The following is a 24,178-nucleotide window of genomic DNA, read 5'->3' as shown; positions in this document are numbered from 1 at the left end:
GAAGCACAAATTAACAAATACATTCAATCTCCAGTTATTAGCAATTGCACTTACCTTCATCCTGAGATTCGTATTTGACCCAGGAGTAGTTGATGTTGTGTTTGCTGAAATTGAAAATTTTCACGCATTCGCGATTTGTCAAACCCAAATAGGTTTCAGGAAAATACAATTCGTTCAGGCTCAAGCTCACATCGGCTGTATACGAGTTTCCTGACAGGATTATTGATAATTTATCACCTGCGGAAAAGTAAATAGTAAGTAAATGACTCATAAATAAAAATTGTACATCTATCATTCTTATCATGCATTTCTTACCTTGATCATAATAGACTTCAAGCTCACCATATATTTTACCCAAAATTTTTGGTTGAAACTCGAGGAAAATTTGCATGTGGTTAGATGTGGCCAAGCTGCATTTTTCGGGAGTCACTTTAAATGGTCTAAAATGGATAATACCATATTGTAAGGTTTTTATCGATTTTTCTGGCATATGTGACTTACGGTTTTGTGTACAAGGAAAACAAAGCTCGAATTCGTCCAGTATTTCTTATGAGGACCACTTTGGTGCTCGGGACACCAAAAGCAGTATCAGGAAGTTTGATCTCGTCAGGAAATGTTACTAGAGGTCTACTTCCTATTACTAAATTGATAAATGGTTATATATATATATATATATATATATATATATATATATATATATATATATATTTACATATATTTACCTATAATTTTTAAATGTTTTGTTTCCCCTTGTGTATCAAACACAGCTCGTCTTACATAATCACCATCTTGCACACTATGTTGTGGCCTGAAATTATACTAAATGTGAGTGGCATTATTCCTTAAATATAACTACTATCTACGATTTTTGTATAATATTTCAATCATACCGTCAGATACCACCAATTCCTTCGCATAAATATAGAACTATTACTAGCTACATTCTTATTCACTTAATAACTTCTTAATGGATCTTGTATACTACCTTTTATACCCTATATTTTTACCTTACACTCTATCTTATGTCACTAGTGGATTGAACCCGGGACCTCCACATGGCGTATTTTGAACTCTATCGTGTGCAACTTGTTTGGAGTCAGTGCAAGATAACAAAATATCAACATATGCACATTATAATGATCTTAAACCCACCAATGCCAGAAAAGTATCACTTTTTATTCTTGTACCTGTATGAAACATTAAATGTGGTGCTGATTCCTGGTGCAAGCCTTGCGGGCGTTACACCTTCTACATTTTTGATGCTGATGTCTGAACCAAATATCGATGATGACTTACGAGGCTGGATCGAGTCAAAATTGGATTTCAAGGGCTTCAAAGTCTGTAATGAAAAATATAAATAACATAATTTAATAATTATTCATTATTACTTGTTACCTGGGCAATATTTAAAATGGTAAAATTGACACCATAAGTGCTACCGGCCACACCGTTTTGAAAAACTATCACATCTGGTCTTAGATCCAGGATGGTAGTAATGTTGCTGGTTGTTTTTGTGCTTTCACTGGCTGCGAATATATTTTGAAGGTGTTATTAAAAATGGTTGTGCCTAGATTATTTTATTTTTACAGGTTGTAAAAATGTTACATTAATTTGGCGTCATTAGATTTTTACTGTTACCAGAGTCGTCGGTGAATGTCCCTTTGCATATGAAGGCGTTGGAAATCCATTCAAGACGACTTTCTGTCGACATTGAAAATTCCTTCAAGTATGTGGATGGCGAAATCTAGAGAAAATAGGAAATGAACTAGTTGTAAGTGCTATTTTGCCATTTAAGGCAAGTTGCAATCGGTTCATTATTCCAAGTTTAGAATAATGAACCGCGCCCTTAGGGCATACATCGTGTATGTCCTAATCTATTATAAATACTAGTACGTGATAAGTTTGCTTCTAAACAAAATGCCACGTACACCTAGTTTTTATTAGAAACTTATCAGTTTTAATATTTTTGCTGTAATATTTTTTTAAAGAATTACAAGGAACTCTTCAAAAATCACTGAATGCTTTTAATTAAAATTTACAAAATTTGAGTGCGCATTTTTACGATGTTCTTATTATTTTGTTATTTTATTATTATTACTTATTTCATAAGTAGTCAACGTAAATAATATATTAATTTCTCATTGATCAAGTCGATTTATTTACACATCTCAGGAAGTTAATGCAACTTGCTATAAAGTAAAATACCAATCTTTTCATGTTTCCCAGCTCAAGTAAAAGTGAATGAGAAAATGTGTTGTTAGACACATAGATGACATGACAAGCACTCGTAACTTTTTTTACAATTTAAACTATTTGTGATAACAATGGTAATGTATAATTATTTTACACGTGCATCTTGCCTTAGGGCCTCTTACACCTAATTGAGCAAATAATTTCTTAAAATACCTTTCTTGTAACGTCATAATCTTTAATAAAAAATGCCAATAATTTCTCGGCATCCAAACGAATCATTGCACCTGTGTCCATTTTATATTTTATTTTAAAATAATAAAAATATTTTATTTTCATCAGTCACATATTTTTGTTTTATCATGCATGCTTTGAAAAAGCAAACATCGTTTTTGATTGCTTTTTATTTTTGAAACAGTAACAAAATTCTACTTTTAAATTTTTATTTTTGTAATAATTTTTTGAAAATTGTTGGAGACAAAAAGAGGAAATAATGAAGGAATGATGAATAGGAGAAGTACAAGTGAACTGTCTGGTAGTGAAGGGACGATGGATACCTCAAGTGATGAACCTTCTAGTAGTGAATATACAATGGATTGCAGAACTGACGACTCATATGATCCTTTTAGAAGGTTTACAAAAATTTATTAATTTCCCGAAGGACAGGTTTATGTATAAACCAAAAAATTAGATTTGCCTATGTTCTCTTCTGAAATGACGTATCAAAAGTATCTATATAGTTTTTAATCATTAATAATTAAATTAACTTCAATTTTATTTATCAATGATCATGTTGATGCAGGTACCCATATAGTTTTTATTGTGTATCATTTAAATAGGTAAATTTAGATAAATGCATGGGCCGATTCTGTCGTAAAATAGACCATCAATGTTATGGCAAGGCTATGTTACGTGGAAGTTTTCATACAAACTTGTACTCAATATTGTCAAAATACGATGTATTTGCTGCACGATCGAATAAATCAAAAGCCATTTGTTGAAATCGTGGTTATATATACATATCGTGGAAGTTGCTGAGGGCAAAATTTCACTTACACCTAGTTTAATCCATATTTAATAAAGATTATGGCTAAATTTTCTACTTAATTACTTCTTATCATTATTAATGTATTTTTTCTAATTTTACCAGATCGCCATCCGGATCAGATCATGGATCTCGCTCAACGTCAAGAAATTTATCCAACTCTGACAACACACTGTTTGAAATCATTCAGATGCGCGATAAATTACGAAAAGGAGCCAATACTGTTTGCGCCTCTGATTTTGAAAACGAAAGTAATTAATTAATTTTAATTATAAAATAAACACAAGTGTTCATATTGTCATTCATACCTATTTTTCAGAAAGGAAATCCAAATCGACTTCTGGCAAGAGAAAACGTTCCTCCAGTCGATCATCTTCAAGAAGCTCTAAGAAGTTTGCCAGGAAACGTTCTGCTGCCTGCTCTGCAGCCCTGGGGGATGAAGATTCGGACGACGACATTGGCGGAGGTTGTGAAAAAAGAGAGAAGAGTAACCCCAAGTTTTGTCCTGGAAAATCCGCCAAAGTCGGTGTGATAACCAGGAATCCCTTCTTCAACTTTCTGAGGACTTTCAGAAGACAAAATCCAGGGATGGGTGCTGTTGATATTGTAGTTCAAGGAGCTAGGGTAAGTGGAATAAAATGTTGCGCTGTTTATTTATAATATCAAAGTTGATGTTTCGGATTTGTGAATTGACGCCAAAATCTGGCATTTGATTTATAACAACAGAATTAATGTTTTTGATTTGTTAGACTTGGAATTGTATGGCTTGTAGCGATAAACAGCCCTATATCAATGAGGCCAAAAAAGCGGAGCCTTCAAAAAGGCGCGAGTCTGAAAGATGCCCTAAATGCAATGCCATTCTAGCCAGAAGGTAAATTATTAAACAATGTTGTACATGTTCGTATTATTCTACAATCGAATGCCATTTTAGAGGTCGTCGAAAACGTAAATGCAAAGCAAAGTCTAAAAACGTCCGTTTTGCGCGCAAAAGACTATCGCGGGGAAGGCATCGTAGATCAGGCTCCAGAAGTAGGCGAGGCAGGTCCCATAGGAGGTGCAGAAAATAAAATGGGCAAAATAGTAGAGAAGGATTGTTTTGGATAAAAAAAATGTTTATATACTGGTTTGCATATATATGTTTGTACTGTTTTATTAAATATTTGTTGTGTTTGAGTTTAACTTTAAAGTACAATCAATAGTCATAAAATAATTAATAATATATTGAAATTTGTTCCGCTGAACATATATCAGTTGTGTTGAACAATTAATTTAAGTTTGTCGAGTGCTAGCCATGTTGTCCAAACCTAATGCATTATTTCCATTACACGTGTATTCCATTAGTTTTATTGTTATAAACGTTTTATTGTTAATTTCATATGTATACATAATAGAATTATTAATACCACCGATAACAATTAATAACAACATAAAAAAAGAAAAGGACTGTACTGACGACCAAATAGAACAAGACAAAAAGACTTATAAAAAGGGCGTTCCTGAAAAGGACAAGAAGTTCTATGATTTTTAGAAATTCACTAAAGGTTGGAATAAAGTATTAGACGTACTTGAGACGTACACAATATGTAATAATTTGAATAATTTCAGATTTAGGTTTGTTTAAAGATACCAATTTGGCCATCACAGTTTGAGGATTCTTTACGTGTGAACAATTCAAACATGGCGGCAATGTGGCCAACATTGACGATTATTTTGACGTACAAAATAAACTTTTTATTATTTACATTACATTAAAATAGACATTATATATAAATAGAGTAATTTATAAAAATAAATGTAATTTATAAAAATATTCCTGTTGAGATGATAAGCTTGAAGATGATTATCAAAACCATATCAAAACATTTCTTTCTAAAATGTTACGACGGGAAAAATTCCTAACCTTATGCTGCAAGTATCACCTTAAATTAGTTAAATTTAATATCATTGATTAAAATACATGATTAATTAGTACACAACCGTTTTCTCTGTTATAATCAGGTAAAATATCTAATAATGTCAGAAGAAAAAACTACCTCGGTTAAAATTGAACCACTAGAATATTCAGCAGAAGATCCTCAAGATGAAGAGGATATTAAGTCTGAATCTTGTTCAGAGAATGGAGAAACATGTCTGGAAAGATTTATGAATTCTAAAATAACTGTAGAGGAAGAAATCAAACAGGAATTAATGCAGACTCCTATAAAACCTTTCGTATGCACAATATGTGATAATGCATTTGCTTTAAGACACCATTTAGATCGACATATTATTGCTCATAACAGAGAACTGCCAATTCATGCCGGAGAACTTCTTTTGAAGTGCAAAATATGCAACAGAGACTTCCATTCATCAAAAGGTTTGAAACGACACATGTACACTCATACTGGAGAACAGCAACATATTGCTCATAACAGAGAACAGCCAATTCATTCTGGAGAACTTGCTTGCAAATGCAATATATGTAACAGAAACTTTCGTTCACCAAAAGGTTTGAAACGACATATGTTCACTCATACTGGAAAACAGCAACATATCTGCAAAATATGTGATAAGACATTCACACGATTGATTCGATTAGAGAAACACATGCTTATTCATTCTGAAGAACTTCCTTATAACTGTGGAATATGTAACAAACTATTTCGTTCCGTATATAGTTTAAAAAAACATATGACTAATCATTCTGGAAATTTTCTTCAGAAATGTGGAATATGCAATAAATCATTAGCACAATCTGATGCTTTAAATGCACACAAGTTTATCAATTCTAGAGAATTTCCTTATCAATGTGAAACATGTAGCAAATCTCTTCATGCATCAAAAACTTTAAATAACCATAAAGCTCAATAATATAAAATATATGAGAAGAGACACTTGGGTGCTCATGTGAAAGCCAGTGAAATATTTATAAACGGTTATTTCTGTAAACCTGCTCTAATTATTGTGATTATTCTTGTATTGTTTAAATTGATGTACACATTTATATATTGATCATAAGCTTTTCGGACATACAAGCACTTGGTTGTGCATTATAATTAATTTAATTACAGATTTTTTAGTGATATTAGTTCATGCAACTTGCCTCAAGGCAAAATGCTACTTACATCTAGTAGTTTTAGTTAAATTATATATCGATTTTATTAGCAATAATATGTTATTTAATGTCTCTTACTGTGATTGTTAATTTTAAATTTTCGTTATATTGTTCTTGTGTTGGCAGCATGTATACATTACGATTTTCATTGTTATGACATGACAGAATTGGCATCACTGGAAGGCTTTTGATATCAACATTCAACAAGACGTTTGTAACCTAGAAGCAAACTTTGCAATAATAATGTTTAATAAATTTATTTTTTAATATTAAATTTGTATATTTAAGTTTTAATTTAGTCAAAAATGAAGAAAGAACGTTCAGTGGATAATTCCAGACCGTTTAAATTATAAGTAGTCTACCAAGTTTTCATTTGCAGGTGTATAGATATATAAATTCATTAAAAATATTTATTTTACAGCTCATCAAATATTAAGTTTGACTGGTATTAGCTTCGAGAGGAAGAGCATAATTGTAAATATTAAATACAAATAATTTTCACTTTATTTTATCAAACTACAAAAATTTGTGTACTCATTTTTATAATAGGGCTTCGTGGAATTGACAATAGTACCTTTGAAAGACAATTTGAGAAGCATTAAACTAAATGCTAAGCAATGTAGAATTTACAGAGTCACATTAGGCGATTGTGAGGCTACTTTTCAATATTTTGATCCCTTTTTGGATATCTGCAAAAATGATTCAAAGACGTAAGTTGTTCTATGTTTTTTTCTGTAATTATGCAATTTCTACTAATAATATTGTTGATAAATATCCTTTATATTACCAGGAGATCTTTGGAGGTATTTTCTAAGTGTCATTTAGCAGCTGCTCAAAATATAGATCCTGATTGTAATGCAGGAGAATTATTTATCAATGTGCCCCATGAAGCAAGCCATCTCATTGGTGAAGGTAGAGGTTTAAGAGTTGGAATAGAATTTTCTTTAGAGCAACCTCAAGGTGGCTTGCATTTTGTTGTGCCTGAAACTGAAGGCACCATGGAAGAGGTTTGTGAAAGAAAATCACATAACTGGCAGTATTTTCATGACTGTTTTTTTTAGAGGGCAGCTCATATGTACACCTATGCACATGAAAACTCATCAAGACTCTGGTTTCCTTGCGTGGATTCTTATGCCGAGCCTTGTACTTGGAGTCTTGAATTCACTGTTGACGCAGCAATGACAGCTGTCTCTTGTGGTGATCTTGTAGAAATTACTATGACGCCTGATATGAGGAGGAAGACTTACCATTATGTTTTAAATACTCCTGCTTGTGCTCCTAATATTGCTTTAGCTGTTGGGTATGGACTAGATATATCAATATTGTATGATTTATCAATAACTTTGTGCTTTTTTCATTCTAGACCTTTTGAAACTTATGTGGACCCCCATATGCACGAAGTGACCCACTTTTGTCTACCACAACTAATGCCTTTATTGAAGAACTCTGTTCGATATATGCATGAAGCTTTTGAGTTTTATGAGGAGACTTTAGCTACAAGATATCCATATCCTTGTTATAAGCAAGTTTTTGTTGATGAGGTGAGTAAAGTTTCTTTAGAATTCAGTTTAATTTATAGATTGTAAAATAAATCCCCTTTTATTCTTTTTAGACTGTTCAAGATGTAGCTGCCTACACTACCATGAGCATTCTGAGTACTCATTTGCTTCATTCCATAGCTATAATTGATCAAACTTATATAACCAGGAAAGCAATGTCTCAAGCAATAGCTGAACAATTCTTTGGTTGCTTCATTACAATGCAGAGCTGGTCTGACACCTGGCTCAATAAAGGAATTGCTGAATATCTCTGTGGGTTGTACTCGAAGAAATGTTTTGGAAATAATGACTACAGAGAGTGGGTTAGACAGGAATTGTTGGATGTAAGTAACAGATCATATTGTCGTATTACTTTGATATATTATTTTACATTGTTCTGGCTTTCCAGGTTGTGGCTTATGAAGAACAGTATGGTGGTATAGTTTTGGATCCCAGTCAAGCACCTGCACCTCTTCCTGTTGCCGCTGCCTCTGGCACATCTCCTGTAACAGGTGCTGGAGGGCCCCAAGGACGAGGAGGCAATCACCATGCTACAGTGGCTCAAAATAATGGGCAGAATGTACACCATTTCCCTACCAGAAGTCTGCATACTATGTCACCAAAGTATATACAGGTATATGATCACATGCATTTTATTAAAGTTGGATGCATTTTATTAATGCATTTTTTTAGGCAATGAGAAAAAAGGCTCATTTAGTCATTAGAATGTTGGAACATCGGATTGGTCAAGAATTACTGCTGCAAGTGTTTAACAAACAATTAGCTTTGGCTACGAATGCTTCTACACAAAAAATTGGTAAAATACAGTTAATTAACTTATTACATATTATGATTTTTTTTTATATTCATATACTTTAGGCAGTGGATTATGGCATCATATGCTAATTTCTACAAATGTCTTCACAAAAGCTATATTTACTGTTACCGGCAAAGATATGGCTGTTTTTGTTGATCAGTGGGTCAGGACTGGTGGACATGCCAGATTTTCGCTGACATCAGTTTTTAATAGAAAAAGGTAATAATCAGAATCTTGCCATATGTTTTCTGTATTAATTAAAAAGTAAATGAATTTTCTCAATTTAATTTCTTTCTAGAAATACTGTAGAGTTGGAAATCAGACAGGATGCAGTTAGTCAAAGAGGTATTAGAAAATATGTTGGTCCATTGCTAGTTACTTTGCAAGAACTTGATGGAACTTTTAAACATACTTTACAAATTGAAAATACAGTTGTTAAAGCTGACATCACTTGTCATTCCAAGAGTCGTAGAAATAAAAAGAAAAAGATTCCTTTGTGTACAGGAGAAGAAGTTGATATGGATTTGAGCGCTATGGAGTAAGTAAAGTAAAGTTATTATTTCTGCTTCTATATCCATATTGATATATTTTTTCTTTCACAGTGATTCTCCAGTTCTCTGGATTCGCCTGGATCCTGAGATGACTCTTCTTAGATCAACTCAAATCGACCAGCCAGATTACCAATGGCAGTACCAGTTGAGACATGAGCGTGATGTCATTGCTCAGATGGAAGCGATTGATGCATTGGAACGCTACCCAACTCCTGCCTCGCGAATGGCTTTGACTGTCACTATTGAGAATGAGCAAGCATTTTATAAAGTTCGATGCAAAGCTGCTCATTGTCTGACAAAGGTGAGAACAAATATATTAGTGCTAGATAGAATTAAATGTATTACATGGTTTTAGGTGGCCAATGCAATGGTTTCCACTTGGGCAGGGCCTCCAGCCATGTTGGCTATTTTCAGAAAAATGTTTGGGTCTTTTTCAGCTGCTCATATCATACGGCAGAATAATTTTACTGATTTTCAACACTATTTTCTACAAAAAACTATACCTGTTGCAATGGCAGGTAAATGACATTCAAAGAAAATTGTTTTCAAACAATATTTGTGATTGTCATAAATGTATATAGGGTGTCCCAGAACTCAACATCAAGCCGTGATGGGGTGATAGTATCGACTAACTGTCCTGGAAAAGATTAGACAAAAAAATATCTCAAGTTATTTGAAAATTATGAGCTTTTAAGTACAATCTAGAGCTTTAAAATTGGTACCAGTGGTAAAATTGGCTAGTAAAATTGTGACCATTTTTCGATTATTGTATTACTTTTCTTCATTTATACTTTTAATTTATTCATGACAAGTTAGGTCAATACTATCACTCTGTTTTGGGTTGATGTTGGGTTTTGGGGCACCTGTATAAGTAACACTGTCAATTTTTATTTCCACAGGTCTCAGAAATGCTCATGGCATTTGTCCTCATGAAGTAATTAGATTTTTAATAGAACTATTCAAATACAATGATAACTCAAAAAATCATTACTCAGATTGTTACTATAGAGCTGCATTGGTTGATGCTTTGGGAAACACAGTTACACCAGTTGTTTCTATGGTGCACCAGGTTAGTATAATTCATATATATATATATTTATTTATTTACTAGCCAGCCCGACAGACTTTGTCCTGTCAAAAAAAATTGTAATGTGGCGGTGTTTTGTGCCTACCTTTTTTCTATTCTTTGCAAAAAATTATCCTGAACAGAACCGTCACCCTGGTAATAATTCGGTGCGAATTAAAAATAATTAAATAAAACACTATAAGCATTTAAAAGTAAGTAATTTTAATAATGAAAATCATAATTCAAAAATCAGTTCAATTTGCATTGTAGTGCTTTGTGATAAACGATGTTTTTTGTTTGATTACCTGGCGCATAGACAAACAAATCTGATGGTTTTCAAATACGGGAACAAACAACATACAATTTTCCACAAACACTTAATGATACCATAAACGCACTGGAAACGCATTGGGATGCATGGTGCAAGAACATCTTCTGCTTTATACTATCCTTTGAATATAGTTGGTCGATATTTCGCAACATTATAATTGCCGATCCAACCTTTAATTGAAGATTGTGAGGTGACAATCCTAGCAAATCCAGCGATTTTCAAAACTCCGGTGGATCGTCTTGGTTAGTTGCTGAATCAACTGATTCGCCTGTAATTTGTTCTTGAATTTTGAAATTTAATTAATTTACATCAATGTTTTTGGCTGCCAATATAGCTTGATTAATAGAAAGATATTTTCTATATTTATATAAATATATTCAAAATTAGATTATCAAAAACTACACAAAATGTCATGACATAGATCATTGTTTTTTTTTACAAATTGCGTTGCCTACTCGATTAAAGAAGAAAAGGGCTGTTTTTAGGGTTTTCCCGGCAATTATTCGTTTTTTTCTCGCCGTAACAACCATCCTTGGACTTCAACGAACATTTTAAAAAAAGAATTGGCCAAATTGGTCCAGGCGTTGTTGAGTTATGCGCTTACCAACACATTTTGCGATCCATTTTTATATTATTTATTTATTTATTTATTTATTGCTTAATATTCATTTATTTATCATAATAATATGTTTTATATTTCATCCTGCTAAATTTGAATCATTTATATTATATCAATGTTTATTTTAATTCCTAGGGTGCTCCCATAACTGCAGAATCACTATCTGCAGACACAAAACTGGTTTTGGAAGAAATAACAAGAATGCTAAATTTAGAAAAGGTTCTGCCTTGTTATAAAAACACAGTATCTGTGTCTTGCTTGAAAGTTATCAGAAAATTACAAAAATGTGGACATTTGCCAAGCAGGCCTACATTATTTAAGGCATATGCAGAGTATGGACAGTATATAGGTAGTTTCAAACTGTCAATGATTGATTTATTATAAAACACATTTTTACATTTTGTCTTTCTTCAGATGTTCGATTGGCAGCTCTAGAATGCCTGGTGGATTTTGTTCGAGTTGATGGCAGGCGAGATGACTTGAACAAACTTTTAGATGTAGTAGAGACAGATAGAGACCCCGGGGTCAGACATGCTCTCGTTAGAATGCTAATTGATAAACCGCCTTTTGAAAAAGGACACAGGCATAGGTTGGATACAGAAGGATTTGGTGGAAAGAATTTGGAATAATATCAAGTAAGATTAAATTTGTAGATTTGTATATAATACATAACTCTGCAATGGTTAATGTTTATTTATATTTTTAGTGGCATGTTGTCGCATGATACAAGACTTCGTTGTGATCTGGTAGATTTATATTTTGCATTGTATGGATCTAGAAGACCTCAATGTCTTCAAAGCAATGAAATGTCTAACTTGGTTAAACCTCAACGAGTATCAAATCCTAGGCCTAGAAGTCCACATTTTGGAGGAGAGGTAAAATAAAATGAGCATTGTCTCTTAAAGCAAATTGCTGGAACTTCATATATAGTAATTTTAAAAGTTTATAAGCTTTAAAGTTTTAAAATCTTTATGAAAAACTAAACTTTCTAACTTTAGAATAATTTGATTTTTTATTATTTGTATTTTTTAAACCTATAGATATTGAAAGCACTGAACCCTACCTTTCTAAAAAACTAATCATTTTCAGAAACTGTAGCTGTTCCTGCTTTCCAAAATACATAATAATTAATTTATTTTTTTAGTCAAAGCACCATTTCACCACCTCCATGGGCTACTTCAACAATAACAACAAACCCAGTTCACTCCCTCGCCCTTGATGTCATCTCATGACATGGACATATCATGTCCAGTGGGCATCTGAAGAGACCTCATCCAGAATCACAAGATGTTCCTGGTCTGCATAACATTAAAAGCGAAGGAGACGAAATCGATATAAAGCCTGTTAAGAGAGAATGTTTGGACATGGATGACCAACGTGGAAGACAGATTGTTGATTATTCTGATATGCACGAGGTTAAAGTTAAGGTACAATAGATTCTGATAATAACCTTTATGCATTTATTTGATCATGTTCTTTCATATCTATTTTTTGTTTATTAGAGTGAATTAGAAAGTGATAAAAATATTGAATTCATGAGGCAAAATGTAGCGCTGCCTATTGATCGAAAACCATTTGACTTGAGCAGTTCATTTGTGAAGCAGGAGTCTCAATCTGGTGCTGATGCAAGCATTTCAAAGGTGAGTTACATGTTTATATAAACAGAAAATTTAATATTATTGTAAATGTTGTTTTATGATTAAAATTCACATCTATTAAGAGAAATTCCAAAGAGTTCATAAAATTCATAGGATCTTAACATTTTCAAACAACTAACATAATTTTCAAACAATTTGCAAACTTTTTATTTTATGCACAACATTTGATATATTCTACAACATTTTCAAACAATTTATTTTCAGTAAATTTGCAATATTTTTAGGCAATATGCAACTTGTTTGTGTATATTATAACATTTTGATAGTATTTACAACATTTGAACAGTATCCACAACATTTTCAAACAAATTACATCATTTTCAGGCAATCTGCAATATTTTTAGACATACTACAACAATATGCACATATTTAAACAAATTATGCCATTTTGAGACAATTTATAGTATTATTAGACCATCTACACCTTACGACATTTTGAACATCTTCTCGATATGCTGATATTTTTATTACCACTCTAGATGAAAAAGAAAAAAAGGATAAAAGAAACACAAACATAAACATAACACAAGCACAGCAAAAGGACTCTTCAGGACAATCTATTAAAAAGCACCATAGTCATGATGGCAGCGGACAGCATACAAAGACACATCTATCTAGTGTTCTCGAACAGGATAATCAGGAGACTCTAAGCAGTGTTAGCTCAACGCCAAGCCCTGGTTCAAATTCACAAGACGTTCTTTGAGATATTTGTGATGAGGTAATTTATATAATTTGAATTATTCTAATATATATATATATATATATATAATATGTGTTGTGTGTGTGCATGTGTATGGATGTGTGGGTGTAACATTAAGAAAAATATATCAACAATAGGCTTTTCAGTAATTTGTACATATGTACATATATAGAAAAATATTAATAGACAACTGACAATATCTTCAGACAAAACATTTTTATAAAATTCAAAACATGTTAATATAATTTACATTTTCAGGCAAGTGTTGACATTTTCATACAATTTGCAACAATTCCAGATAATTGTCGATATTTTCATAAAATTTAAAACATTTTTAGACAATCTACATCATTTTCAAACAAATTACAACATATCCATACAACTGTCGACATTTTCATACAATTTACAACACTTTCAGACAATTAGAGCATCTTCAGACAAACAGCAATGCTTTCAAGCAACCTAAAACATTTTCATATCTTCTACAATATTTTAACACAATCTGCAATACTTTCAAACAACCTAGAAAATACTTTCATGCATTTTATAACATTTTCATAACATCTGCAACATTTTCATAACATCTGCAACATTTTTATACAATTTACAATTTACTATTCCCCATTGTGAGATAATGCAACCTTGCTGGAAGTAAAACGCCATTGGTTTCGTATTAATATATTTTATTTATAAATTTTATAAAATGAGAATAGTTAACTCCATTTCATTATTTTTTATAAAACAAGTAATATCATAAATAACAATTTTATTCGCTGTTAACAACATAACTGACATCTTTAATGCAAAATACAGCCCTGCAAACCGGGCAAGTGCATTTCTGCAGTAGCCACGTACTGCTTTGCTGGGGGTCCTGTCGATGAGCAAACCATCGAGCCATGCACTCATCGCACCACATGGGGCCACATCGACAGGACACACAAGCATTTGGTGTCTCATTGTTAACATTTCTGCCGTTGCGGCGATTTCTAATTCCATCTTGAGCATTGTTGGCTTCAATTTCCTCATTTGATGATGATAAGTGACACTGTTTTTGGAGTTTCACATTTGATGGTTGTTGCATGCATCCCATGCAGGAATCAGGAGCCTGGGGGAGGGAACAATAGTTGTAACTGGGTGTAAGTGGCATATAAGCTTTAAGGCAAGTTGCATGAACTTCCCGACGTGTGCAAATAACCTATTTAATCAATAAGTAATCGATATATTAATTTAATAGTAATTTATAAGTACACAATGTTGTAGTAGGACATTATAATGTGTTAAACAGTTGCTCTTGCAGCGCAAAATGCAGATTATTGAATTTTTACAATATTTCCAACTTTTAGTTATTGACAAATTATTTAATTACTATACATTATTAAATATCGAAAACGCGCATAATACATAACCGGAGTATTTTCTAAAAGTTTATTAAAAATTACTAGGTATAAGCTGCATTTTGCCTTGAGGGAAAAAACTTTGTGATATGTGTAAATAATCAAAAAAAAAGAGATTAGGCATTGTAATTGACTTGAATCGCCGAATAAACCTAAAATTACAAGTCGGATTTTCTAGCATATACAAACATAAACATTTTCTTTGGAAAGTTAATTAACGATATAAGTCGGTTTGTGTAAATGTTTGCAAATACCTGTGATGTGTAATATTTTGGGTTCCCAGCAATAACTTCTTTAAAAGCATCTATAAATCTTTCTTGGATTGTTTTATGGAACTTGACATTTGGTAAAATGATGATTTTTCTCAAAATTCGGTCCTGTAGTTCCTTAAAATCTAAAGAGTTCAATCTTATGGTAAAATGCTTGGTGCCTGCGCGTACTGGTTTGACTGATATTGTAATGTACTGCACGTCCGACCCTGTTATGTGAGACACTGTGTATGTCTCGCTCTGCAAACATAATTAGTCATTTAATTAAATTATATTAGACTTCAATTATTAAGTCTTTTATTACCCGTTCCAAAATCATTGTGGTGTCTCGCTGATGAGCAAAATAGATGGTATAAGGATAAACTTTCATAATCCAATTCTCAGTAGCAATAAATTTTGTTATAGAATTCATTTCCATTGAAAATTTGTCAATTCTGTCAATTATTAAAGCAAGTAGTTAAGTAAAATTATGAGTAATTACAAAAATCTTTCATTACCCTCTGAATTCCTGGCCAATCATTCCAGCAAGCATGACCCAATCAGTCCTTGAGTTGCAATAAGCTCTCAAATTTTTAATAATTGGATGACCTCTCCATTTATACTTCTCCCATTGGTAAACTTTAAATGCAGCCAGCATCGGTGTCACTAATGACACCAACACAAAAATCTTCCATAAGAAAGTGGCATTTGTGAAAAACAATTCAGAGAATTTTAAACCGGGGTCTGCATACCAGAGCCCTAAAATGTAGACTAATGGTAGGCATGTGTGCACCAGAAGGGTCACTTCCACTCTTCGAATGTGGTAGTGGATAAAGCACTCGTTTTCAGAACCAAGAAATTTGGAGAATAGTCTTGTTATGGTTAGACCAGCTGAGATGAATTCTGGTGGAGGGTAGACCAGACCTGCACTTAGCAGGATGTAAAATAAGGTGTAGACTGCTACTGCAGACATAGTTAATTGATTGTCTTGATTAATTGTTTTTGCTGTGAAGCCTCTAAAAATTGTATTTTCAAGGTGCCAAAGGATTGGTTCATCTAAATCTTTTCGTTGATTTGGGTAAATCAATTTTCTATGAACTGTCACTGCCACTGTCACATTTTTTGTAATCTGGTGTTTCTAATTTTCTGAAATGATATTTTTCCGAATGTTATCATAAAACTACAATAATAGTTCAAATTGGAAAGTAATAAGAATATGTTTGGAAGTGAAAATTCCAACGAGACTTCCGAAAATGTTGCAAATTAGCTGAGTGTTGTAGATTGTCTGTAAATATTATATATATATATAATTTGGAAGTGTTGTAAAGTGTCTAAAACTTTTTTCTTTGCGTTATGAAGTTTCACTTCTTTTTCTTTCTTGGGTAATAAATATTGTTTTCACTCGTAGAAAATTCTAACAAATTAAAATAAATTAATTATTATAAAAACCAATTCAAATAATGCTAAAACTGTGGAGGTTATGTATATAACATTTATTTAAAATTTTCTTTCGGGTACTAAAAACATTACAATTAATTATATTATTTACATATCGAAATCATTTCACTTAGTTATTATCAATTCATGTATTTTTTTTTTATTATTAACAATTTTCAATGAAAATTGTTACAAGACAAATGTCAAATGTCAAAATACTTGAGCAAAATTAGAAAAGTATTTTTATATAAATAAATAATGTAAAAAACGTAAAGATTTATCACAGTTTATACTAATAAAATGTCAATAATCAATAAATTTCAAATTAATTGCTATTACCATTAAATATATAAATATAAATCAACACCATTTTAATTTTTTAGTAAGATTTGGAGGTTATGTATACAGTATTGGTGTAATATATTTTATTAAATCTTTTCTTGGGGCTAAAAATATCTAAATTAATTATATTATTCATTTATCCAAATAGTTAAACTTAATTATTACAAATTTATACATTTTTTTATCAAATATAGCAAATTTTATTATATTTACATTTAAAGTAGGGCGGGAAAGTCAAAATTTAGGTATATATTTTTAAAATGAATATGGTTTAAATAATATAAAAACGTTAGTATTTATTTTGCAACTAATATAACTTTGATTACTAATATCTGATTATTCATTATTACTGCACTTTTTATCAAAAACTTAGCAAAATAAATTACTATTATTATTTTTTTTATTGCACATTTGTGTTATCCGTTATTGTTACATATTAATAATTATTTATTAATATTACCAAATAATATTTTATTATTTATTATTATTTATTTTACATGGCAACACTTCAACGATAAATCGAACAATGGCGAAATTTGTTTGAAATTATGTTTCGTTTTGTCGTTGTTGTTATTGTTTAATAATTAAATTGATATCTGAAGACATTAACAATGCTTTGTATATAAAATTAGCAAACGAATAATAAAATTAAAGGATGTGGTTTGTGAAAACATTAAATATTATGATCGAATTTCCATCGAATGCTTATAGTTGATATTATCGACGCTATTGAAATTGTTGACAAAATCAGATGTTTGGTTATTAATTGTTTCTGTTATTAGTTATAAACTTTCCGAAAGAAAAGTTTATAATTTCGCCAGAAAATCCTACTTGCTAATTTTATATTTCAAGTCATTCTGATTCCTCTGACACTAAAACAGAACGTTTTTTTGCGTCTTCCGTCCATAGATATCTAAATAGATAAATTTTGATTCATTAAGTCGTCTATCTACTTTATATTTTATACATAACTATAAGATTTACAATTTATTTGTTATTGATTAAAACGATTGTTTATCATCGGGGTGAGTTCATGCAACTTGCCTTAAGGCAAAATGCCCCTCACACGTAGTTTCTTATTTTAGTTTGCTTTTTAACTTCCCTTAGAGTAAGTTATTGTAATGGGCCGAAAATCGGAATTGAAAATTTTTACATTTCTCGACGTTTTGAAGGTTTCTGAACATTTTGGCATACCTCAGAAAAAATGGATGTGTGTGTATGTATGTATGTATGGATACAAATTTCCAGTCACGTTTTCGGGCGCACGGATCAACCGATTTGAATGGTTCATAAAACATTCGATTCCTATTGATAGGGAGAAGAGCTGATTAGTTTTTGGCAAAGGCAGGTCCAGCCGCTTCGGAGATACGGAGCAGAGTGCAGAAAATAGAAATCGACTTTTTGAGAGAACGGAGTATCCGATTTGAATGACTTAAGAAACATTCGATTTGTAATGATTGGGAGAAGTGGTTATTAGTTTTTGGCAAAGGCAGGTTCAACCATTTTGAAGATACGGAGCTAAATATGTAAAAAATGGCAGTTTTTGAGTGAACTAAGCGTCCGATTTGAATGATTCAAAGAACTTTCAGCTTGTTTTAACAAAATAATTGATTTTCGAAAAAAAAAATGTGTATATTTTTTTTTTTTTAGTTTTTTTGTATATCGAATATAATTCAGATTTTATTTTTAATTCTGACTAAAGTTCTAATATACTTTTCTTACAAATAATTTCATCTTTGCAATTCAGTTTATATAATTCTTATAAGTATTAGACAATGTTACAATATTTATAATAATCTATTTGAAAACATTCAGTATTCCTCGAACATTTCGTTACGGTACGGGAAGTTCCAGCAATTTGCCTTAAGGCACGATGCCATACACCCCACTAGTTTATAATATGGGTCAATTATCATTTGTCGGCGTCCTGAATTATTTTATTTAGCCTGATTTATTTAAAAATTGAGACCAAATTTTTTATGCCAAAAACCTAATTTTGAATGACTTAAGACCTTTGTTATGTTTTGACAAGCCTTTCGTTGTTCTTTTTTTCGTTATATAACTTGAAAAACCGGTAAAGTGTGTAAGTGGACGTCACATTGCTGGCCAAATTTCTTCACGTGAGGTACAATTTGTCAATTTAGGAGAAAAATTGAGCTTAACACTAGCAAGACTCGTGCACTAAAGGTTCTGTAGATATTTATATGTACTATATTATTTATTAACTATCTGAAAATCTAATTTGCTTCGCAAGTGTGTACCGTGATTTAAAATGTAATGGGCATTCCTCAAACACGGCTGAACCGATTCCAAAAATCTAAAAACTCGCGATTATTAGTTTTGTATACAGATCCGCTGAGCAGCTTCTTTAGAATTTAACTGTATTATTTGGGACATGTGCTGATTAGTTTTTGACAAAGATATGAAATAGTTTTAAAATTTATTTTTTGTTGATGACTTTAATGAAATATTGCATAGTGATAGAATTTAATGTGCAAATAAAACGCCTAAAATATTATAGGCCCACGAAAAGTATAATATTTATAAAATGTAAAGTTTGGAATAACGTTTTTAGGACATATATTACGTATGTCTCAAGTTTTAATTAAATTTACTTATAATTTTTATTATAAATTAATATATTTATATCTAATATATTGAATCTCAATGATTATTTTCATATACCCAGAAGTCCATGCAACTTGGATTATGGCAAAATGCCACTTAATACCAGTTATTATATAGCTATTTCTGTAATTTTATATAATTTATCTATAATGTAAAGATCATTGAAAAATCACTCTCTTTTATCTGTACAAAATATAGTTTTTTATTTAAATATGACCTTAATATGTCCACCAATGATTATTCACACATAAAAGCGAATTATTTCTAAAAATTGAATCACTTTATAAACAAAAATATAGAGAAGAGTGTTAGTAATAAAATATAGTTGTATTAATATAATGTTAATATTAAAAATTGTATTTATATTTTTAGATTTTTATATTATAAATAAGTTCTTAAAAAATTATAATGGTTAAGTGCAGTGAAAATGTATATACTTTAGTTTTATTTATATTAATAATTATTTTAATTGAAGCAAATGCCAATAGCGACAGGTAATTTCTAAAATGATAATAAAACTAGGTGTAAGTGCTTAGAACATACACGGTCTTAAATGTTAAATATTCCAAAGAATTATATATAAAGCATTCATTGTTTTACATATCTAGTATCACAGCTTGCTACTATAATATTATTATTAATTTTTACTATTTCAATTTTTTATATTTAAATTTAATCGACACATTTTGTTTTCTAGTTCCATGGAGACCACTCAACAATTGAAAGCTGAGAAAAATCAATCCAGCAATGACGAACCAAAGAATTCTACAAAAATAGTATTTGTATTATTAAATTTAAAAAAAACATTGACCACACTCTGCCCGTTAATAAATCCAAAAGATCTATACTGAACCATCCGATTCCTAGAAATTTTGATTATGCTGAAGCACCAGTTTTTGAATCGGATACAGATTATGAGAATTATTTAAAAACATATTTTTATCATGATGATGGACTAATTTCCAAGCATCAGCCGAGGCCCCATGGTGGTAAATCAAGAAGACGATATAGGAGTAGACCTAGAAGAAGGTACAGGAGACGTAGACCGGATGCAACAAAGTGCAGGAGAAAGATTTATTTTAGAACTAGAAGGAATTTTAGACATCAGAATGAAGAACCATATACTAAATTTGTTAGAGATCCAGGTGTAGATCAAGACAATTATCTAGCCTTTAATAATCAATCGACTTCATCTACAAAAAATGACGTGTTTGTCGTCTATCCAGAAGAGGTGTTGACATCAGACAATTTACCATCAGGAAAAAATGTTTTAATTGACGATAAATCGGTTGTAAGTGATATTGGTAGTATTTCAAGTTATCAATCAAAGCTTAAATCTGGCAAACAGGACCCAAAATTGTGGAAACAAGAATTGTCAGTAAATGAAGTTAAACCAAATTCAAATTTTAAACAGCCAAAGAATTATTGGCGTCACAAATCTTTAGGTAAAACTTTGAACTTGAGACAGGATAATTTATATGATTTTTTGCACAAAAGTTTTCAACTTGATGGTCCAATAACTTCAGAAACTTTACTAAAGTTACAAGTAGTGAAGCAGTTGCTTGAAGCTATAGAGAATGCATATTTAAATCAAAATAGACATATTACATCTAAATATAACATAGATGATGATTGGATACCTATCACACCAAGTCTTAATGCTATTGGGAGTTCTACAAAAGATTTAAATATAGAAAATAAAGTAAATGATAGGTTTATACAACCTAAATATGGTTTTGATGATGAGTATTATCCAGACAAATTACATGGGCCTGGACCAAGTTATATAAATGACAATTTAAGTGCTTCATCTAGCATGGTAGGATATTCCAGGCCGGCATATCATTTGTATCCACCCAACAACTGGTATTTACTTCAAAATTATCATACTTTACCAAAGTATGTATTTTCTACTCAACCAGAAGACATTGTTGGAAGTTATCCAGTTTTTGGACATATGTTAGTTCAAGATGAATTTCCCGAAAGTCAAAATATTAAAAATGGTGGTAAGCTTCAACACTTGGACAATGTATTATACAATGCACATGATAGTATTATCAATACAAGGAAAACGGCTGCAAAAGTTGATCAAAATGACTTGGATTCGAAAATATTACATTTTAAGTTAAGTCCTAATATAATAAATAACATGTTTGACAAATATTCAGTACAACATCCAAGTGTGTTGAACAATTTGAATTTTATTAAAAATTCACCGCAAGAAATCAATAATCTTGCTGATTTTGAAAATATTGATCATAATCAGTGGAAATATTATACGTCTAGTTTTATACCAGGCACTCACCATAATTTGAGACCAGTTAATGATCAGTATAACAATTTGCCTAGATTTGAGTATGTTCCTACAAATGTCAATGGTTTTAAACCAAAACCTAAACACCAATATACTAAGATGCAACACCAGCCAAGTTGGAGTCAAGATTTTAACAAATTTGTTCAAAACCAACAACAAAAACTTGCTGAAGACGATTTTGTGTACCACAAAAACCACAAATACCTTTTTCAACCTGTTCAAAAGCCAATAGCACCACCCAAACGTCAGAAGTTTGGTCAAAATTTATTTAAACCATTTTTTAAACATATACCCAAGTATGAAATGTTTGAACCTGTGCCTGGACAAATTTTAAGACCTCCAAAATTTAAGCCGATTCCTACAAAAGGGCCTTTGTTGGTAGAGGAGAAGGATAGTGACTTGAGAAAATTGAATATGTATTTGAGTTTTGTGAGGCCTTACGATGACAAGAAAATGGAGTTGAATTCCATGGAATATTTTGTGAAAAACAAGAATTTTGGACGTAGGTTTGATGAAGAGGATGTAAGACAACATTTTAAACCTGTACGGTGGACTGATGAAACCAAGTTGTTGGATAATATTTTTAAAACTAAAGCATTGAGGCAGAAACAAGAATTAGATGATCGGTCCATGAAAGAAAATCAGTTTTTTATCAATGGTACTTATAACTTTATACCACCAAATGATAATCAGAAAACACCAAAAAGTATTTTGGGTATGGCTAAGATTCACTCTGCAGACAACAGGTTGAATACTATGTCAATCGATAAATTGGGTAATATGAAAAATAGTAATCCAAGAAGTAATGATACAATTGCTGCATCAAGCAACTCCAAAGCCAATTCGAAGTTGGTGAGGATTGGTCATATAGTTTTAGCAAATAGTCATAATTTTATTGATGAAAGCAAATTGTTAGATGATATTCTTAAAATGAAAGAGAAACAAGATCCCAAAGCTATAAAAGAAAATCAGTTTTTTAATAACAGTACTGCTTTAAATGGTACTTACAAGTATATCCCATTGACTGGCAATCAGGAAACATCTAAACCTATTTTGGGTGCTGCTCAGATTGATTCTGAATACAATATTTGGAATATAGGGTCAATAAATAAACTAAATAATGTGAAAAATAGGAATACAAGAAGTAATAATACAATTGCTGCATCAAGTAACTCCAAAGCCAATTCTACGTTGGTAAAAATTGAGCATGCAGTTTTAGTAAGTGGTGGTAATTTTACTAATAAAAAGAAGAATATGAATAATAAACTTGAAACCAATGAACTAACTAAACTTGATTCCTTGGTGACAGCTGATAGACCTATTAGTAAAACAGGAGATATTGATAATTTACAAATAACAAATGTAGTTTCCACTAATCCTGCCATCGGTAATGGGATGATTGCAAAGACAAGTTCTACGAGTCTTGGACACTCTTCGAAAGCTGGTAATAAATGATTTTTTTTATCTTATGAATATAATGGACTAATATTAATGCTTTGAAAGTGCAACCATATTATATTTTTTTTATTAAAAATGTGAGTTTACCAAGTTAAACTTCTTTGAAGTGGTATTTAGGATAGTAATTTTCAAAATTTATTGTATATAATTAAGTTGTAGTGCCTAATAATTTTATTTTTATTAAACATTTTATTTTTAAGTAAGTAAATAAATGAAACATTTATAAAAATGAACCTTCATACAATTATTTTATTGAGACATAATTTTTACCAGTTTTATTTTTAACTTAAGAAATATGTGATATATAAAATCTATCTATCGATTTATACAGAACTATAAATGTTGGAATAATTCTACTTTTTAACTTTATGTTATATTATTTACAGAAAAAATAAGTTGATGATTTTTTTGTAATATTCCAGGATCGTAAAGACAATGCAGTATATTTAGTATAGTTTGAAATATTTATAACACAATAAAGCATATCAAATTTATAATATCTAAATTTTAAATATCAAGCACATATGAAAAATAATTAAATTTGTTATTGTTGGTGACACTGTAGTGAACATCTTTCTGTATACAGAAACGCATTTCAAAATGGTGGACGGTTGGCGTGTAAAATTATTATTGTGTATTGTGATTATTAATAAATAAAAGAGTGATTAACAAGTGGTTAGCTACAGATCTATTAATTAGTAAGTACTAATTATTTAATTGAACTTTGTACGGTTGTGTGATACGTTGT

General features: G+C 31.1%; 4 protein-coding genes across 6 annotated transcripts in view; all 4 read left to right on the top strand.

Moving 5' to 3' along the window:
* LOC113363905 overlaps positions 1-3,792 on the top strand; it is a 33,000-nt gene extending 29,208 nt beyond the window's left edge. The window contains exons 6-7 of the mRNA XM_026606386.1: positions 3,341-3,486; positions 3,555-3,792. Coding sequence (XP_026462171.1) covers positions 3,341-3,486; positions 3,555-3,767 — 359 coding nt within the window. The 3' untranslated portion in view covers positions 3,768-3,792. The remainder of the gene's footprint in view (positions 1-3,340; positions 3,487-3,554) is intronic.
* Positions 3,793-5,057: 1,265 nt separating this feature from the next.
* Positions 5,058-6,143, top strand: LOC113363776 (zinc finger protein 454-like). Its single transcript, XM_026606259.1, has 2 exons — positions 5,058-5,143; positions 5,234-6,143. The coding sequence occupies exon 2, from the start codon at positions 5,249-5,251 to the stop codon at positions 6,083-6,085; it is 837 nt and encodes a 278-aa protein (XP_026462044.1). The 5' UTR covers positions 5,058-5,143; positions 5,234-5,248; the 3' UTR covers positions 6,086-6,143.
* Positions 6,144-6,634: 491 nt separating this feature from the next.
* Positions 6,635-24,178, top strand: part of LOC113363002 (transcription initiation factor TFIID subunit 2-like) — a 50,048-nt gene continuing 32,504 nt past the window's right edge. The window contains exons 1-14 of the mRNA XM_026605493.1: positions 6,635-6,652; positions 6,717-6,803; positions 6,879-7,039; positions 7,120-7,336; positions 7,391-7,629; positions 7,693-7,870; positions 7,942-8,211; positions 8,277-8,501; positions 8,561-8,684; positions 8,747-8,903; positions 8,983-9,222; positions 9,287-9,536; positions 9,591-9,753; positions 10,135-10,304. Coding sequence (XP_026461278.1) covers positions 6,635-6,652; positions 6,717-6,803; positions 6,879-7,039; positions 7,120-7,336; positions 7,391-7,629; positions 7,693-7,870; positions 7,942-8,211; positions 8,277-8,501; positions 8,561-8,684; positions 8,747-8,903; positions 8,983-9,222; positions 9,287-9,536; positions 9,591-9,753; positions 10,135-10,304 — 2,499 coding nt within the window. The remainder of the gene's footprint in view (positions 6,653-6,716; positions 6,804-6,878; positions 7,040-7,119; positions 7,337-7,390; positions 7,630-7,692; positions 7,871-7,941; positions 8,212-8,276; positions 8,502-8,560; positions 8,685-8,746; positions 8,904-8,982; positions 9,223-9,286; positions 9,537-9,590; positions 9,754-10,134; positions 10,305-24,178) is intronic.
* LOC113364099 lies at positions 13,478-23,483 on the top strand. 3 transcript variants are annotated; one of them, XR_003366019.1, is made up of 2 exons: positions 13,478-13,627; positions 14,423-14,542. XR_003366019.1 is itself a non-coding variant. In XM_026606568.1 (2 exons), the coding sequence occupies exon 2, from the start codon at positions 21,475-21,477 to the stop codon at positions 23,425-23,427; it is 1,953 nt and encodes a 650-aa protein (XP_026462353.1). In that variant the 5' UTR covers positions 13,478-13,627; positions 20,356-21,474; the 3' UTR covers positions 23,428-23,483. The 3 variants fall into 3 exon arrangements, 2 of the variants coding, with proteins under 2 accessions (XP_026462353.1, XP_026462354.1); XM_026606568.1 differs by lacking the exon at positions 14,423-14,542 and adding an exon at positions 20,356-23,483; XM_026606569.1 differs by lacking the exons at positions 13,478-13,627; positions 14,423-14,542 and adding exons at positions 20,068-20,152; positions 20,356-23,483.

The sequence above is a fragment of the Ctenocephalides felis genome, unplaced genomic scaffold (genome assembly GCF_003426905.1).
Source record: "Ctenocephalides felis isolate EL2017-DRISC unplaced genomic scaffold, ASM342690v1 CF-g0.4_SCAFFOLD_00845, whole genome shotgun sequence".
Lineage (NCBI taxonomy): Eukaryota > Metazoa > Arthropoda > Insecta > Siphonaptera > Pulicidae > Ctenocephalides > Ctenocephalides felis.
This window is presented reverse-complemented; position numbering and strand designations above follow the sequence as displayed.